This window comes from Lutzomyia longipalpis, chromosome 1 (assembly GCF_024334085.1).
Source record: "Lutzomyia longipalpis isolate SR_M1_2022 chromosome 1, ASM2433408v1".
In the NCBI taxonomy this organism is placed as follows: Eukaryota; Metazoa; Arthropoda; class Insecta; order Diptera; family Psychodidae; genus Lutzomyia; species Lutzomyia longipalpis.
The window spans coordinates 27,278,620-27,294,507 of NC_074707.1; the positions used below are offsets into that span (position 1 = coordinate 27,278,620).

General features: G+C 33.9%; 3 protein-coding genes across 5 annotated transcripts in view; all 3 read left to right on the plus strand.

Annotated features, from left to right (window-relative positions):
- The window catches only part of LOC129797484 (protocadherin-23), a 953,251-nt gene that overhangs the window by 560,869 nt on the left and 376,494 nt on the right, over window positions 1-15,888 (plus strand). The gene's annotated exons all lie outside the window — the stretch shown is intronic.
- Window positions 617-3,204, plus strand: LOC129797734 (lopap-like). Its single transcript, XM_055840568.1, has 4 exons — window positions 617-978; window positions 1,039-1,360; window positions 1,426-1,541; window positions 3,100-3,204. The coding sequence occupies exons 1-4, from the start codon at window positions 817-819 to the stop codon at window positions 3,151-3,153; spliced, it is 654 nt and encodes a 217-aa protein (XP_055696543.1). The 5' UTR covers window positions 617-816; the 3' UTR covers window positions 3,154-3,204.
- On the plus strand, window positions 3,806-6,347 carry LOC129797700 (apolipoprotein D-like). 2 transcript variants are annotated; one of them, XM_055840518.1, is made up of 5 exons: window positions 3,806-4,054; window positions 4,124-4,246; window positions 4,604-4,829; window positions 4,943-5,159; window positions 6,195-6,347. In XM_055840518.1, exons 1-5 carry the CDS (start codon window positions 3,917-3,919, stop codon window positions 6,271-6,273), a joined length of 783 nt encoding a protein of 260 aa, XP_055696493.1. In that variant the 5' UTR covers window positions 3,806-3,916; the 3' UTR covers window positions 6,274-6,347. The 2 variants fall into 2 exon arrangements, with proteins under 2 accessions (XP_055696493.1, XP_055696494.1); XM_055840519.1 differs by having other exon boundaries at window positions 3,806-4,048.

Here is a 15,888-nt window from a genome sequence, read left to right on the forward strand (position 1 = left end):
GTTATGCAATCTTTAAAGGATCTTAGCAGAGAAGTCCCATGAGCAATTCAATTAAGCTCATTTTCTTTTAAGAGTTTCTCCAGCGTATCCGGAGGATGCAAGCTCTTTGGGGGTACATATCTGCAGAATAACTTACTCGGAATCGCAAGGAAGAACGTGATTTTCCCAAGAGATTATTTCTATTATATGGTACCTTACGTACAATATCTCTGCAGATAAATAGAGTATTAAGCTTTGTATACCTACCTTCTAATATTCTTAATGGAAAATTGACTTTTGCATACTGGCGCCAAGTAATTATAGGCTATCAATCACTATGTGTAAGTATACTTATCAAGTACTTCCCTCATCCAAACTCCTGTGTAGCACAATTTTACGTGAAACTCATACTATGAAATCTCACGAGCCTGTTCAATTGATTAGATAAGATAAAGATTTTTTTTTGTTATATTGCAAATTCACGTGTAACTTGGAGGTCTCTATAGGTCAAGTTTTTTTTGATTGGTTCTCACTTCACTCCACCAGAAAAAAAATATATATATATATGTACATTTCCCTCTGGGTTTCTCTCTTGACGTATCTACCAATAAGTATTTTGGTGGCAACTGATAGCAAGAAACATATGCCTCCACTGTTTATCAGCGAGTCTCGAAAAATCCCACAATAAAATTAAGTCACACTTTCCTCACGCTATTCAATCAATAAATCGCTCAGACTTTAAGACACGTCAATATTTTCCCGAAGAGATTATAGGATATCTCAACTGTGCCGTAGAGATGATAAGGATAAGAGCATTTTATCAGTTAATATAAATAGATGCTGCAACAGTTTTTACTCAATCATTTTGTGGGTGGTGAATTCAGTGGCAAGATGAAGGTTGTGCTTTTCGTGTTGGCCCTCGTGGGCTCTTCTCTGGGTCTCATCTTCGATAGGGAATGCCCCGGTCATTCTGCTGTTGAAAATTTCAACACTGAACAGGTAGAATGGGAAAATTGTTTAATTTAATTATTCAAAGTGGATGATGAATTTTCTGTGCAGTACCAAGGAGTTTGGTACGAAGTCTACAGATATGAGACATCAGAGCAATATGGAAGTGACTGCGCTACCTTCGAGTATTATGCAACTGGAGCTGATACGATGGACTTGGTTTTCCGATGGGTGTACATTGAGAATAACTTTGATGAACTGTATCGTTATGGAAATGCTGTTCGTGAGGCTGGTGCGGCAGGAAGTGCTCGCTTCCAGGTGACTTTCGATGATGAACCAGGCAGAAACATTAATTACCAAGTTCTTGCCACTGATTACGACTCATTCTCTCTCATTTGGAGTTGCCACAATCTTGGCAATGGACAATCCAATGGTGAGCAGCATATCACTTGTTATCTAAAATTAGTAATTAAATTAATGGACTATTGTTTTATACAGAGGATGCTTGGGTTTTGTCCAAGATTCCTCATCCCGATATGGATGAATTCGAGCAAGTTGTTGGCGGAGCCATTGACGCTTACCTCGACAGAGCCCATCTCCGTGGAACTGTTCAGGTAAATTTGAGTTCAATTGTCTAATAAAAAAACCCACAGGTACTAGGATACTCTATTAAGCGTGATTAAATTAGTTATTTCTCGTTTCTACTAATTTTTCATATATAATTTAGGCTACCAAGTTTGCAATACGAATAACACATTAGTATTATATTAAAAATTTGTTTAAAAAAAGAATAGAAACCAAGAATATGAAAAATATTATCGAAACGTAAAATCTAATTTATTGAATTTCTTAATAGAAATATCGAATGAGAAATTGCTTTAGGTTTAGACATTTAAAGGTATGAATTCATTAAACTTTGGGGACCTTATTCAGCGACCAAGAAACCTTTGAAATTCGCTTGAAATCTTGAAATAGTACAAAATTCAAAGATTTCAAGGGTTTCTTAGTTTCTGAATAAGGCTCATTATGACATAAAATAACAAACTCTTTTACCTTTTCAATACTAAATTTATAATTTCATATTTTACTGGCGTATTTCGTTTCATATAAAGAACGTTATGCGCATTTCAAGGAGTTAGTCCCCCGCATGTAACCAAAATTGGTTTTTAAATTATTGTAGGGGATCATTAAAGGTTCAAAATAAGCGTGGTCATTTCCCGGAAAAGCGCTGGGAAATATACGAATTTTCCGGTTTTCTGTTTAACCTATGTTGATTTATTTCTCAATTTATAGCAATCGTAGGATATTGTGATTGGTGTCAAATTAAAGCTATATTAATGCTTAATATTATATATTAAAACCATTTTCCAAAATGCACTAGAAGGTGAAAATTCGGAAAGATTTTCCGAACACGCATTTTTCTTTCGCCTCCCATTTCCACAATATTGCATGGGACCACCTGGAACATCCCTCATTTTGTAGCTTTTTTAATCCCCTTTCATTTGGTATAGCACTTGGTGGGGAAATCCACTGGGAAAACTCGCTACAGAATGATTTTCCAAAATTAAGCACATTTTCGCGTTGGAAGAAAAGAGATAAACGATTTCTCCTCTTTGATGTTTCCAGAATGTTCTAAGAATTCCCCTAGAAAAAAATTGTCCATCTCTTTTTCTCCCATGCGAAAACGTGCTTAACTTTGGAAAATCATTCTGTAGCGAGTTTTCCCAGCGGATTTTCCCTGCAAGTGCTATACCAAATGAAAGATAATTAAAAATGCTACAAAATAAGGGATGTTCCAGGTGGTCCCATGCAATATTGTGGAAATGGGAGGCGAAAAAAAAATGCGTGTTCGGAAAATCTTTCTGAATTTTCACCTTCTAGTGCATTTTGGAAAATGGTTTTAATATATAATATTAAGCATTAATATAGCTTTCATTTGACACCAATCGCAATGTTCTACAATTGCTATAAATTGAGAAATAAATCAACATAGGTTAAACAGAAAACCGGAAAATTCGTATATTTCCCAGCGCTTTTCCGGGAAATGACCACGCTTATTTTGAACCTTTAATGATCCCCTACAATAATTTAAAAACCAATTTTGGTAACATGCGGGGGACTAACTCCTTGAAATGCGCATAACGTTCTTTTTTGCTAATTTTTTTTTTGCAGGGATGGGAGAATTGCACCGATATCCCAGCTCGTGCTTATTTTGGACTTAAATAAACCTGGAAAATGGAGTTTCTTCTGCCAAAGGAAATAAATACTTTTATTTAATAACCTGCATTTTATTTTAAAGTCTCTTAAAAATGATTCCTTTCATTAAAGAATAATTCCAAAACATTGCCTCCATTCCGGCGAATTCATTTAATTTTAAAAACTAACCGTTGAACTTTAGGAGGGGCAGATTATCCACCTGGCGCATATCTTCTAAGTGAGACATATTTTCAGAAATTCTTCTTAAATCTATATAGCCTAATAGCAGCAATAAAAGGCAGTGATTAGCAATTGCGTCACATAAAATTATTAAATGAGTTGAAGTAAATGTTCCTAATTTTCCTTGATGATATGTAATGAATCATAATGCAGAGTGGAACAAAATATTAATTTCATTTCATTTGATTGACATGATTTAATTACTGCGGGGATTCTATCGCAGTTGTAGATATATGATTAACTCTCTCTCTCTCACTATCTCTTTGACGGTGGTGAGAATGGGAAAGAGATCTGGAATAAACCAAAATGAGAGCCACAATAAAATGCGTGAATTCATTGTTCATTTATTGACTGTGCAAATAAAGTGAAAAGTATTGGTGGGGTTTTGTGTTAAATTTTCCTGATTTTCTGTAAAAGTGAATCAATGTTCAAACATTTTTTACAGTATGATAAGATATTCGTCTCTTCGCGAGTGGCTAGGCCTGATTTGACAATATTACAATATTGGCTCAATAAGCGTATATAAGTGGTTAATATTTATTTATTCCAAGTCATGAAGTGTCATGAAAACCTTATTTATGGGAATGTACTGGCAACTAAATGTAGTTATCACTGCAATATTTTTGGAGTACTATATAAAGCACAAAAGCAACAAGTGGGCGAGTCATTTTTCACCAAGGCTCCAGTGAGTGTAAGACTAGAGGTTTAGTGATCTTGTTTCATTATACATATATTTTTTTTTTTTTGAAAAACAATGCAGATCAAAATGTTATCAATTCTCGTGATTAATACATTCCTGATTGTTCCTGGTGCTTTTGCGACCATTTACATGGAGGGTCGGTGTCCTGGTTATACTGCAGTACCCGGCTTTAATCGTAACCAGGTATTTATTGGAAATTGTGATGTTATATAGTTTTACAAAATATGGAACTTATTGTATTACGACCTACATAATGAAAATCTAAATCCGCATGTAATGAAAAATGAATAGTGTGTTAATCGTGTGACGAATATGTTATCCTTGTGTATGAGGATAAAGAAGTAATGCTTGTACTTCTTAAAAATTACCTACTTCTTTTGAGTTTTCATTATTTCCCAACTTTCTAAAAATCTTCCTCACAATTGTTATATTTTTGTTACATTTTCCAGTAGAAAAAATAAATTAAAAAAAATAGATATAAACAGAAATTATCTGAAAATTTGATGAACGCCAATAATATTTCGGATACCTATCGAACAGTTTTTAGGTGACTGGTACGAAATAAAGAGATTGGAAGCTGATGAGCTATTGAATGCAGATTGTGTCCTCGTCAATTATAAAACGAATGTGGACGGAAGCACGGTGGACGTGAGCAATCGGATGGTAGTATTGGGGAATACACCCTCGAGGATAGAACAGCGTGGATATGCGAGATATCTCGACACAAGTGGACGTCTGGTGATGATTTATAATGAAACAGACCCAAGTATGTGCATATTGAATCACCGTGAGATTTCCCATTTATATTCAATCCCAGTCATTCATTCGATCCCATTTATCTGGGACTTTTTTGCCGGGGGTACATCCTTTCAATTGCAGGCGCAAGACTTTTCGATTACTACGTGACACACACAGACTACCAAACTTATATGGTAGCCGTATCATGTGAGAACGTTAATAACTCACATTATGGAGAATCAGCTTGGGTTATGTCCAGAACTCGCATCTTACCCACAACTGCCGTAGCGGTAGTGAATCAAGCCACTCAGCAGTGGAGTGCCGGATTTTTCCGTACCACTAATCAGGATGAAGTATTGTAAGTCACTCAAAAAAAATGAACATTTAGCATATTTTTTATGATTATTAACTGCAAAATAAGCAAAAGAATCATTTTAAATTTTACCTTAAATAGTAAATGGAATGCTGAAGTTATAGGGGAGACCGGGGTAAAAATAGTCAATTTGCATAAATCCTTATCTGCAGGATTCCCCAAGGGCAAGAAAATTTCCTCGATAGGTCATTCTTATAGGAAATTTCCTGGCCTACAACTTTGTCTCAGACCACTTTTCTCTATCTCCACGGGAAATATGAGTTTTCGAGCTTTTCCTAAACCCTTCCGCTTCTGACTATTTTTAAACGCGGCGGGTAAATATAGTCACCAGTTGGCTAAATAAAGTCGGTCGAATTTTCCGGCATTTCCAATGATTTTCCACCTGAGAGATTGATAGTAGTTGATAGCTAAACTTCTCACCTTTTGATCCGCGACAAGGAATTTCATTTTTATACGCACTAAAACAAGGAATTTTGCGATTTTCTTAAACACGGGGTTTTGCAACAAATGGATAAAAAATATGTCAAAAATTTCGAACTCCCATATGATTTACATGGGTTGACCCGATCTACCCCAAGGGGTGTGTTTTGATTCAAATAATTGTGCAGAAAAATCATTAAAAGTTATTGAAAAATACACCTTGGCAACGTTTTCTGAAGTAACCCAGCTAGTAAGAAAAATTATCAGATTGGAAAATTGCTGAAGGAAAACTTCGGAAAACGCGTTTTTCTCAATACGCAAAAGTTTGGGAAATGTGCCAAAAATCTATTTTCATTTTTAACTCCTAAAGTACTGATCGCATAACCTCCAAATTACTGTCAAAAATTATAGGTTGGTAGGGCTTTCCACCAGAATTTTTTCCGATTTTTCCGATTAATAACTTCGGAGAAATTGGCATTTGAAAATTCGAAAATGACTATTTTTACCCCGGTCTCCCCTATATTCTTTTATATATTATTTTTTCTAGTACATATAGGATTTTTCACCTACCTACTACAGAATTTCCCTTTCCACTTTCAGGTGTAGTTCCTCACGACAATTGGTATTGGCAAGTATCACCCTTCTAATGGGTCTGGTCACAATTCATTTTCTGCGATGAAGGAAAAGTTTCGTATTCGTTATCACAATTTTGTATTTGCATATAGTATATGGAATAAAATCTAATCTATTTTATATAGTTGTGTACTGAAACAACATAAGTGGAACTTTGTGTAATTAAACTTTGAATAAATTAGACATCTAATTAATTGCTAAATTTACCTGCCCAGTCCTTGTTTGTGACTAAGGTCGAGTCAGAGAATTATGGGCGCAGTAAGTACGTGTTACATTATCTTGATTATTTAAAATTAAGAATATACCGCTCACATTGTTGTATATCTTGCAAAGAATGTCTAAAATATAATATTGATCTATTAAATTTCAAATATTTGATCAGTTGTATGTAATAAATTTTCATGTGAATAAATCAAAGAATAGTATTTAAAAATAAGTATTTTAATCATACCATAACCAAAAACATTATTATATTTCTATATGTATAAAATATGTATGTATTCATAATTTCCTCAATTACCTATTGTCTATATGATATTGTATCTTTTAGTATATATTTCCAGGATGCTGTTTAAAGCAGGTAGGTACCTAAATCTCCATCCTTGTTAGACAATATCATGTACATTATCATTGAGATTTGGTATGAGGTGTGCGGAAGGAATTCAATTGTCAATTTTATAGACCCTGGCATGTGGGTGAAGCTCAGCAAATTTTCTGGAAATAACATGATATTCTGACATTTAATTGATGCTGGTGAGAAAGTCAAAAATACATTGAGTTCAGTGGCATTAATTGAAATGTAGAATATGCAATCATGAAGGAAATCGGCAAGAGCAAAGTGAATTTAATGTGCAGTTCTCTCTACATAATACTACATTCATACTGGAGTGAAATGTATCCGCATTGGGATAAGAGGAAATGGTGAAAGGGTTCTGTAATTCCGGGTTTTGGGGTTTCTCACTCTCCTTCTAAAATGTTGCGGAAACCATTGGAAGCGACTTGTATAGCCTATGGTCAAATGGTTGATTTCAGTGGAGCTTAGGAACCGTCCGACGATGAATATCTGCAACGTTATAGTATGTAACATATGTATATCTCATTGGGAGGGGTGTATGTTTAGCTTGAAGCTCAGGGTTGCCATAAAGTTCCATGCTTAAATTCAACAAATTTCCGCTTGGATTCTCCTCTCTATATTTCTGTTTATTAAACTGAAATGTTTTATCATGAGGATGATAAAACTCTCTGCATGGTTCTCTTACAAAAATTCAGGGCTTTAAAATAAATAGCATAAAAATAATATTACCTAACCCTGTGGCAAACTATGCTGTAAGAAACTTTTAACGTGTCCTATACATAAAATAGTTTTTGATTTTGTATTATATGAAAAAAATCGTATGCCACAATTGTCTGTTTTGATATGCGTAGTTACTACATGTACTTTCATTTTGAATCAAATTTTTGATTACTGTAATCATTACATTTTTATCCTTTCAGCATAATCTCATACTCAAAAAGACAATTTTATATTAAAACTAAATAAACAAGCACCAAATACTTTTTAGTTGGATAGGAACCACAAGTAAGGCAATGTGATAGGTATATGCATAAAAACTGAAGAGAGAGGGGGCAAATAGGTAGTTACGAAGGATTTAAATGGGAGAAATTTCCCATTTTTCCGAAAAATATATTATAGAGTAAACTAGAGTGCAATCTCCTCATTTCCATTCAATGTACATTTTCATTCATTGTAGAATTTTAAATACATTGTGTCACCACTCATTTTGGTGTTACTACATTTATAATGACTCGTCAGTGTGGAAAAGCATTGCTAGATGGATATGAAAATTACATCATGAATTTGGGTGGATTCTGAAACTCATAGGATATCTTTCATGTCCACAAACCGCACTCTGGGAGCATTTTCGCTGAGTGGTGTGTTACTCTCAACTCTAATATGTACATAGAAGTATGGGGAGTAAAAGTGGGTGTAATATTGTGGGAAAGCGAATGAAAATAGGGAGGATGCGGGAAAGCTTTACAGTCTTGCGGTACAATTGCAATATTCACAACCTATGAAGTGAATCAATTAATCGTTTTTTATTCACCTCCCAGCCCTGCAGAAACTCATTCATGACTTTCAATCACTTGACCTAAATGGATTTCTTTTCACTAATACCACTGCAATGAAAAAATTCCAATTTACGCTTCTCAAATGGATTCTATGGGTTAAGTTTTCGTTTTTTTTTCCTCTCTATATGCTACAGCAATAATCACTTACTATACTAAGCCTCTCTACGTAATTAACTTTCTCATTGGACTGTAATTCCAGGGGCTTCTGAAGAGACCCACAAAGTTCGCGCTTAATGGAATCAATAATCAATTAATGCGCAATTATAGTCTCATTCACTGTTCTAATAGATTTTCTCTCATTGGGAAAGAAAATGAATAAAATATCTGTTTGGCATTGTCCACCGAGTGTCAAATCTAATGAATGATTCATTAGAACTTTTCTACATTTTCATGCCACCTTATATGAGATAGTTACCCCGTTGTTACTCAACAACGAACTTCTCCACTCTCCATTTCTTTCAGTAGTAATTTATATCAGATACTTGAATACCTCTTCATCTCAGTTGGTAACTCATTCGGTTCCTATTCTCATCTGCAAATTCAATGAACTGTCTCACTAGGAAACCCTTAGAGAGGAAACCTACTGACAATGATGGGAATCACCGACCATTGAGAACTACCATCTCCTTCTCAAGATGATGTTCTATGTGGATGGAAAAATGATGACAATGCTGTCATCCCACTTCTTCTGATAAACATTCCCAGAAATGAAGTGGATTGTGGAGCAATTAAGGGGGAAGAAAGCAGAGAATGTGGCTTTCATTTTGAGAATCTCAACGAATCTTCAACATAACTGAGAAAACCACTGGAGATGATAAATTACACCAAGTGCCATTCTATTGCAATGGCATGAGGAGATATGTCCTAGATTTGCAGGATTTTCACCACATTGGTTACGACCTTTTGCAGTAATTTTTTAGTTTGGGTGAAATGCGGATATTTATAGAGTTTAAATTGCAATATGTACATATATACGTTATGCAACATCCTTTTCGCTTGATTAGTTTCTTTAATGTCATTAAAAGCTCATTTTAGCTGTGATTTTTATTTATTGCGTTAATCCCTGACACAAATGTTTCTCACTTACAACCCCTAGTTCTTTAGAGAGGATTCTGGTTTAAATAAACTAAAAACTATTAATTAAAAAATGTGACTTTGTATAACGAAATATTTATTCAACTGAGGCTAGACACAATAACTCAAGAGAGAAAAACCCAATGTATTGTGCTTGATGTAGGAAGTTAAGGTGAGGCGTACACTCTATGTGTATTTATCGGTAAGTAATAAAAGCAAGTGCCCTTTTATCGGAATCGGAAACTGATGTTTGGTATATACTTCCATGCATCCAAACAATTCTGATAATAGAAGCTCTTTTCCCCATAAGTTGTTCCTAACGAATTTTGCTCGTGAGCCCCCAGCTCTCATAGGTTTTATTTGGAAAACTCCTCCTCACAATATAAGGAAGTATATGGTGAAATTTCATGCAATAGTGTAACACGGACTGAGTGGGTGTAGAGAAAATTTTGAAGGGAACGGTAAATGCGGGTGAGTTTGCAAAGTTTCCAAAGGCTTACTAAAGAGATTTTGTTGAAAAGTTACACAAAATTTCTCCATGCAGAATATAACCTTTCGTATATGTTACGTTAGGTTACATAGCAATGCACAGGCCAGTGGATACTGGTAAATTAGTGATTTAATTAGGTGCTCCATGTTTGTCGAAAACTTTCCTTCCACAGTAATTATCATTCAATCCTACATTTTAAACGATGAACTTTGTGGATCACCGCTCTCTGTAAACACCAACAAGGGAAGATAATTCTTTCGCAAAACGGATAAACGCACGAAAAGACCAAACATAATTAGTCCATCAGCAGCAAAAAATGCTGTGAAGTGCTAAATTTAAATTTTTTTCATGTTCAATTTATTGGATTTGTTTAGGTTTGCATTGTTAGCTTACCGTGAATATTTTTATTGAGGTTAGCAAAAATTTCGGTATGTACGTACATGTACCTTTGATACTTGGATTAAACCTTGCTTATAAGTACATATATGTTAGTCAAGATAACATGGACTGCTTTTATAGGTTTAGCCCATAAGAACGGTCCATCTTATCTTGACTACTTATGTAAGTATTTTATTAGATGAAAAACTATTAATTAAAAACTTGTACATCAAAAATATAAAAATGAATTTATATTATTCTTTTAGTGAAATGTCCAACATTTTCCAATTAAACTGAACCCCTAAGTGAAAAAGTAAACGAGTTTTTTTTTTGTAAAAAAATAACAAAGCTCTCAATTCACATTTTCAGCAAAGTTTCTCGCAATGTGGCGAAGAAAAGTTAACACAATTTCCGTATAATGGCGGTAACTCATTAATTGCCAGGCTCGGATGGAAAATTTAATTCACTTACCTCTCTAATTTTAATAAACTTATAAGGAGAAAGAAGATCTTGCGGAATGGCAAAGAACTCGACTGATGAGCTTCTCAGTGAATATTCTTTTGTAAATTTTTTTTAAAAGATGCACTTTTTCGAAATACTAATTTATTCAAAGAGAAAGTGTATAATAAAAAAAAGAAATGGAACACTAATTAATTTTGATTTTTTTTTCAACGATAGTTTTTCCTCCCTCATTACATGAATTTTAATTTAAAACTAACAAGTTTTATAAACCACTCTCAGTTCATTTTATCCCAAAGAAGTGTTTACTTTATTTTTTTTTATGCAAAAATCTATAGGTAGGTTCTAATTGACAATTTTTATTAGTATTTCATCAATAAAAAGCATTTTTCAAAAATGAAATGTTTCAAAATTATTAATGTGATACATATGCTGGATTTTAATATAGCAAGAAAAATAAAACTGTGAAAGTTGGCAATTATGATTTTATTAAATAAAACATGCGCAACCTCACACTTTCGACATTAACTATATAAATTGGAGTACCTAATAATAATAATAATAATTTGTGTACCTTTTTTTTTTAAAAACAAAAAAAGGATTCTTAGAAGATAAGAGGAGCATAATGATCATTATACCTTTCCATTGGAAAAAATAAAAATAATTACTATAATTACTATCTCCTCTGATAATGTGGCATGGAGCTGTGAATTTTATTGGAAAATAAACAAGATGGCAGAGAAGTCTATACAGTAAGAAGCTCCATCTGAAATAACTTATTTATATGATCATCGTATAAAAATCAAGTACCATGGAGAGACTGAGTAAGGAAATCTCTCCTAAAAGTATCATTAATTTTATTTCAAAATATCCCCTAATAGAGAAAAGAAAGTGGAAGAAAATACATACCTATATCTACACCTTAGGCATTATATATACGAACACACTTTCGCGCATTGTCTACCACGCTTCACGATAATGCATACCAGCGATTGGGAGACATTCAATCGCCTATAAATATTTTGTTATCAGCTTTGAGATCATTCTGCTTTTTGTTTTATGATATTGCCAAAGTCCTTGGGTATAGGGAGTGTGACTAAAAGGTATAAAGATTCGGGTTGACTCTGGGGACCGTACGAGATTTAGGGGATAGAGAAATTGGCGGGGGAGGGAAATGTAAATGCCATTTATAGCTCTCGGAGAAAATTGGGCTCTTTCTTTGTGCTTAACGTGCGTCGCACCTTTAGCAGACGATTCATTCAGCCGTGGGACTATGGAAACGGTTTTGGGGTGTGAAAGAGCTCTTTCACGCCTCTTTAATTGAAAGGAATCAATGAAATTGGCATGGAGCACTTCAGTTTGGGATATCCTTCATCACGAAATGAATTCAATATTGCTGCGAACGAGACTGACAAGAAAAGTGTGAGAATTCCACGTGGATATCTCCCTGGAGAGTGTATAGGCAGGGGTGGGAGAAGTAGATGAATAAATTGAGACAATTCATTCCACGAAAATTACTGTGCTGTTAAACTTTGGCGTGAATTCATTGAAAGCATTCTGTGTAGAAGTCTCTGCGACATGGAGGACATGAAAATATTTAATTTATTTTCCCCGAGAAACCCCGAGAACACATTTTGGCACACCAGGAAATATTTTATGGTACTTGAGTTGCTCAGGGAAGCGAGTATGTAATTTTCATGAACGATTTACCACCTATTTAAGGTATATCTTCAATAATTAACCACCAGAAACACCCTGATCCTTAATCTTGAAAATTCAGGATACTAGTGGCAGAGGCACATCCGGATAGCATTGTCTGCTGGGTCTCCTGCTTAAAGATAGGAATACACAATTCCAAACTTTAAATGTTTCGAAGGTTTCGAATCCTCCAAGAACCATTTTACCTCCAAAGGTTTCTCGTGGATTTCATTAGCACAGTTGACACACGTAGCTGTATCATAATATGTATTGTATATCTAATTAGAATTCAACAAATTTTCCAGCTTGGTCATTACGTTCTTACGATCATTGTAATAAAAAAAGAGACATTTTCAAGAAGGCAACTAAAAAAGAAGAACAAGAAAAGTTAAATTTTAGGCAATAACTGTTTAAACGATTGTAAATAAAAGAACAAAATTCCCATTTTCTAATCTTGACATCTTTTTTTAATTATTTTTATATACATACATAATGTATATAAATATATAATTTATAAGAATTAAGAAAAACTGATGAGTTTAACAACTTCAACTTTACTTGAACATCAAAATTTTAGTAGAAATTTAATAAATTGTATAAATATATATCTCAGAAAATTACCCTTAGCAATATCCAAAATAATATTCTGAATAACATTAAAACTTTGGCCATATTTCATAATTTTCAGAATTGCCTATCACGTAAATTCTTAGGCAAAATTAAAACCATATGCCGATGGGCCTTTTAATTGAAATTCGTGTAAATTTAATATAGAGCATTACATGAAAAACCAAGCCCATTGAGCGAATTTATGACTGTAGGTGAGTTGGGCTACAAATCAAGTAAAATGTCATGTTTTCCACCCACTGCTTTTTTTCTATTCTAAAACCTACACCAGAAATCATGCTTTTCATGTAACATTTAATAACACTGCGGGGGAAAGTTGATTTCACATTAGGGGGCATTACATCGGTAAAATCAGGGCATTTTCATCAGCAACATATTTTATGCAACACATATGAAATTATGTAATAAATTTTAATTTAATATTTTAAAAGAACAAGAAGTAAAATTTGCATTGTTGGTTTTTACCTTTTGATGGTTGCATATTATATGTAGTTTGATATTCAGATTCAATAATTTTGGTTTATTCAATTATTTTCTTATTACAGAATTTAGTGAAGATTTTATTTTATACAAATAAAATATATAATTTCTTTTTTGTAAAATAAAAATAAAAATTAATATCCCTGAAACAGGTAAATCCCCCCAACTTTTCAATGTGGAGTAACACGCGTGAGTTGATGTATGACGACCTAATAAATGTCAACCTTCTGTTGTCATTAGTTTTCTTGAACCAACACGGCATACAAGAAAAGGGTTGGGGTTTGAGGAATTTTTGGCATATAAGGGATGATTCAAACGCAGAGAGCTGCAAAGTCTTTTAGGGGGACAAACAGCCATAGCACGCAAATAATGCTCGGAGGCGTGCTGCGGTGTGCCACTTCATAAGCTCAAGTCGTGGTGCCGTAGAATGAGATACACAAGAGCTCTTCATTTCCGTCGAAATACCGTGTTATTCCATTTGGCGTCAAGTCGCACTACTACCGAGGGGTGATTTCCATCCACACGACTCGCAGCCACACCACACAACTCCAATAAGAGTGCCAAATACAGCGGAACGAAGTGAATATTGTGTGGTGGAAGAATGTCAATGGCTCAGGGTTATAAGACGACTTCTGAAATTTGCGTAGGGGATCATGGTAAATGTTGTTCCATAGAGCATACTCACGGAGATTCCTCCTTGTAAACAGATTCATTGTTAACTACCAAGGAAACTTCATTAGTTTCATCAGCTTTTTAATCAGGAGGTTTCCTATTGAAAACGATAGACAGTATGTATCACTTAACATGACAGGATTCTGTGGTGATATTGCAATTGCTCTGGCAGTGTCCTTTTGAACAGGGTAAACACGGGTAACCTAGCCACTCCTTCATGATATTGTTTCATCCGAGAATAGCTTAGGGTTGTAAAGTGAAAATTGAGGGATGATTGTACGACGGCACATATTAATTACCATCCATGCTACTCATAATGTCTGATAGTGTTTATTCTCTGATACCTCAAAACATTTCCTATAGCTTTACAGTAACAAAGCAATGAGTCAACGTCTTAGAATTCTCTAATGAATAGGGAAATCATATATATTGTTTCTTACATTAAAATAAAATGAAAGAATTAATTGAAAGAATTATACAATTTATGATTGAGAAATAAATGTTTTTTCAGAATTAAATTAACATTTTAATTCACATTGAATTTTCTTTGATTTGCGTGTTTTGTATAAGCAAAAGGAGCAAAAGCATATAACAATCAGAAATTCAATATTAAATTTCAATAGTAAACATTCATTACCATGCCTAAATTACGAACTTTCCTGTTTTAAGGGGGTGGTCAAGGGGAAGGACAAGCAGTAAACGCTGAACTGAAATTACCCACGATATGTATTCATGCACCCTTGACAATAGAATCTCATTGACCTGATTGCACTACATAAGCATGTATTTTGTGGCTATGTTTATGAGAAAGATAGCCAAGCGAATGGGTGTGAGATGTGGCTATTTATCATCATTTTCTGACATGACCTCAAACTAGTTTGATTAAATTTCAGGATGACACATTAATCAAGCCAATTAATATATGCAAAATGGAAAATCCATCACATCCAATTATACATCTTCCGTAAGAGTAGCCCATTTGCATCTCCGCTAAGAGCAAACAAGAATTTTCCGCGCGTATTTATTATATGACCATCAATCATACTTGCTAATAAAGTACCCATATTTATATTTACTAGGTACGTACCTATGTATGTATATTTTTATTTCTTTATTACATCAATTAAAGTTCAAAAGTATGTAAGTGTTTAAAATTTTTAATTTTTCAAGCCTTAAAGTTGAAAAGTAAAAGCTTTCTATTTAAACCAACAGCGCCTAAATACTCGACTATTAAGTCCTTAATAATGAAGTAATAAAGTTTTTTTTTCTGTTAATAATGAAAACATGAAAAAAAAACAATAACAAAAGTTTTGTTTTATGATCTTCAAACTATATTTTCAAGGTGGAGTAAAATCGGCATAAAGTGCTTTAAAATGTGATAAAGAAACATCAAAATTTTATAGCATTCATGTTACCTTAATGTAATCAAAAATTATTTTTCTCTATTTATAATTAAAATATGGTTTTGATTGCTTATATTTTTAATATTATTATTCTTTTAGCTGTGATTCTTTCGAAGAAAAGAATAGCACAGCTTCTGTGTACCACCTAAAATGCAATGTTGTCCGATCGGGTTCAAACTTGGGATGAGCACGAATTAGGGTCCCCACATTCCAAAAAACGTATGCCCCAAAAAAATGTTCCGTCCGTCCG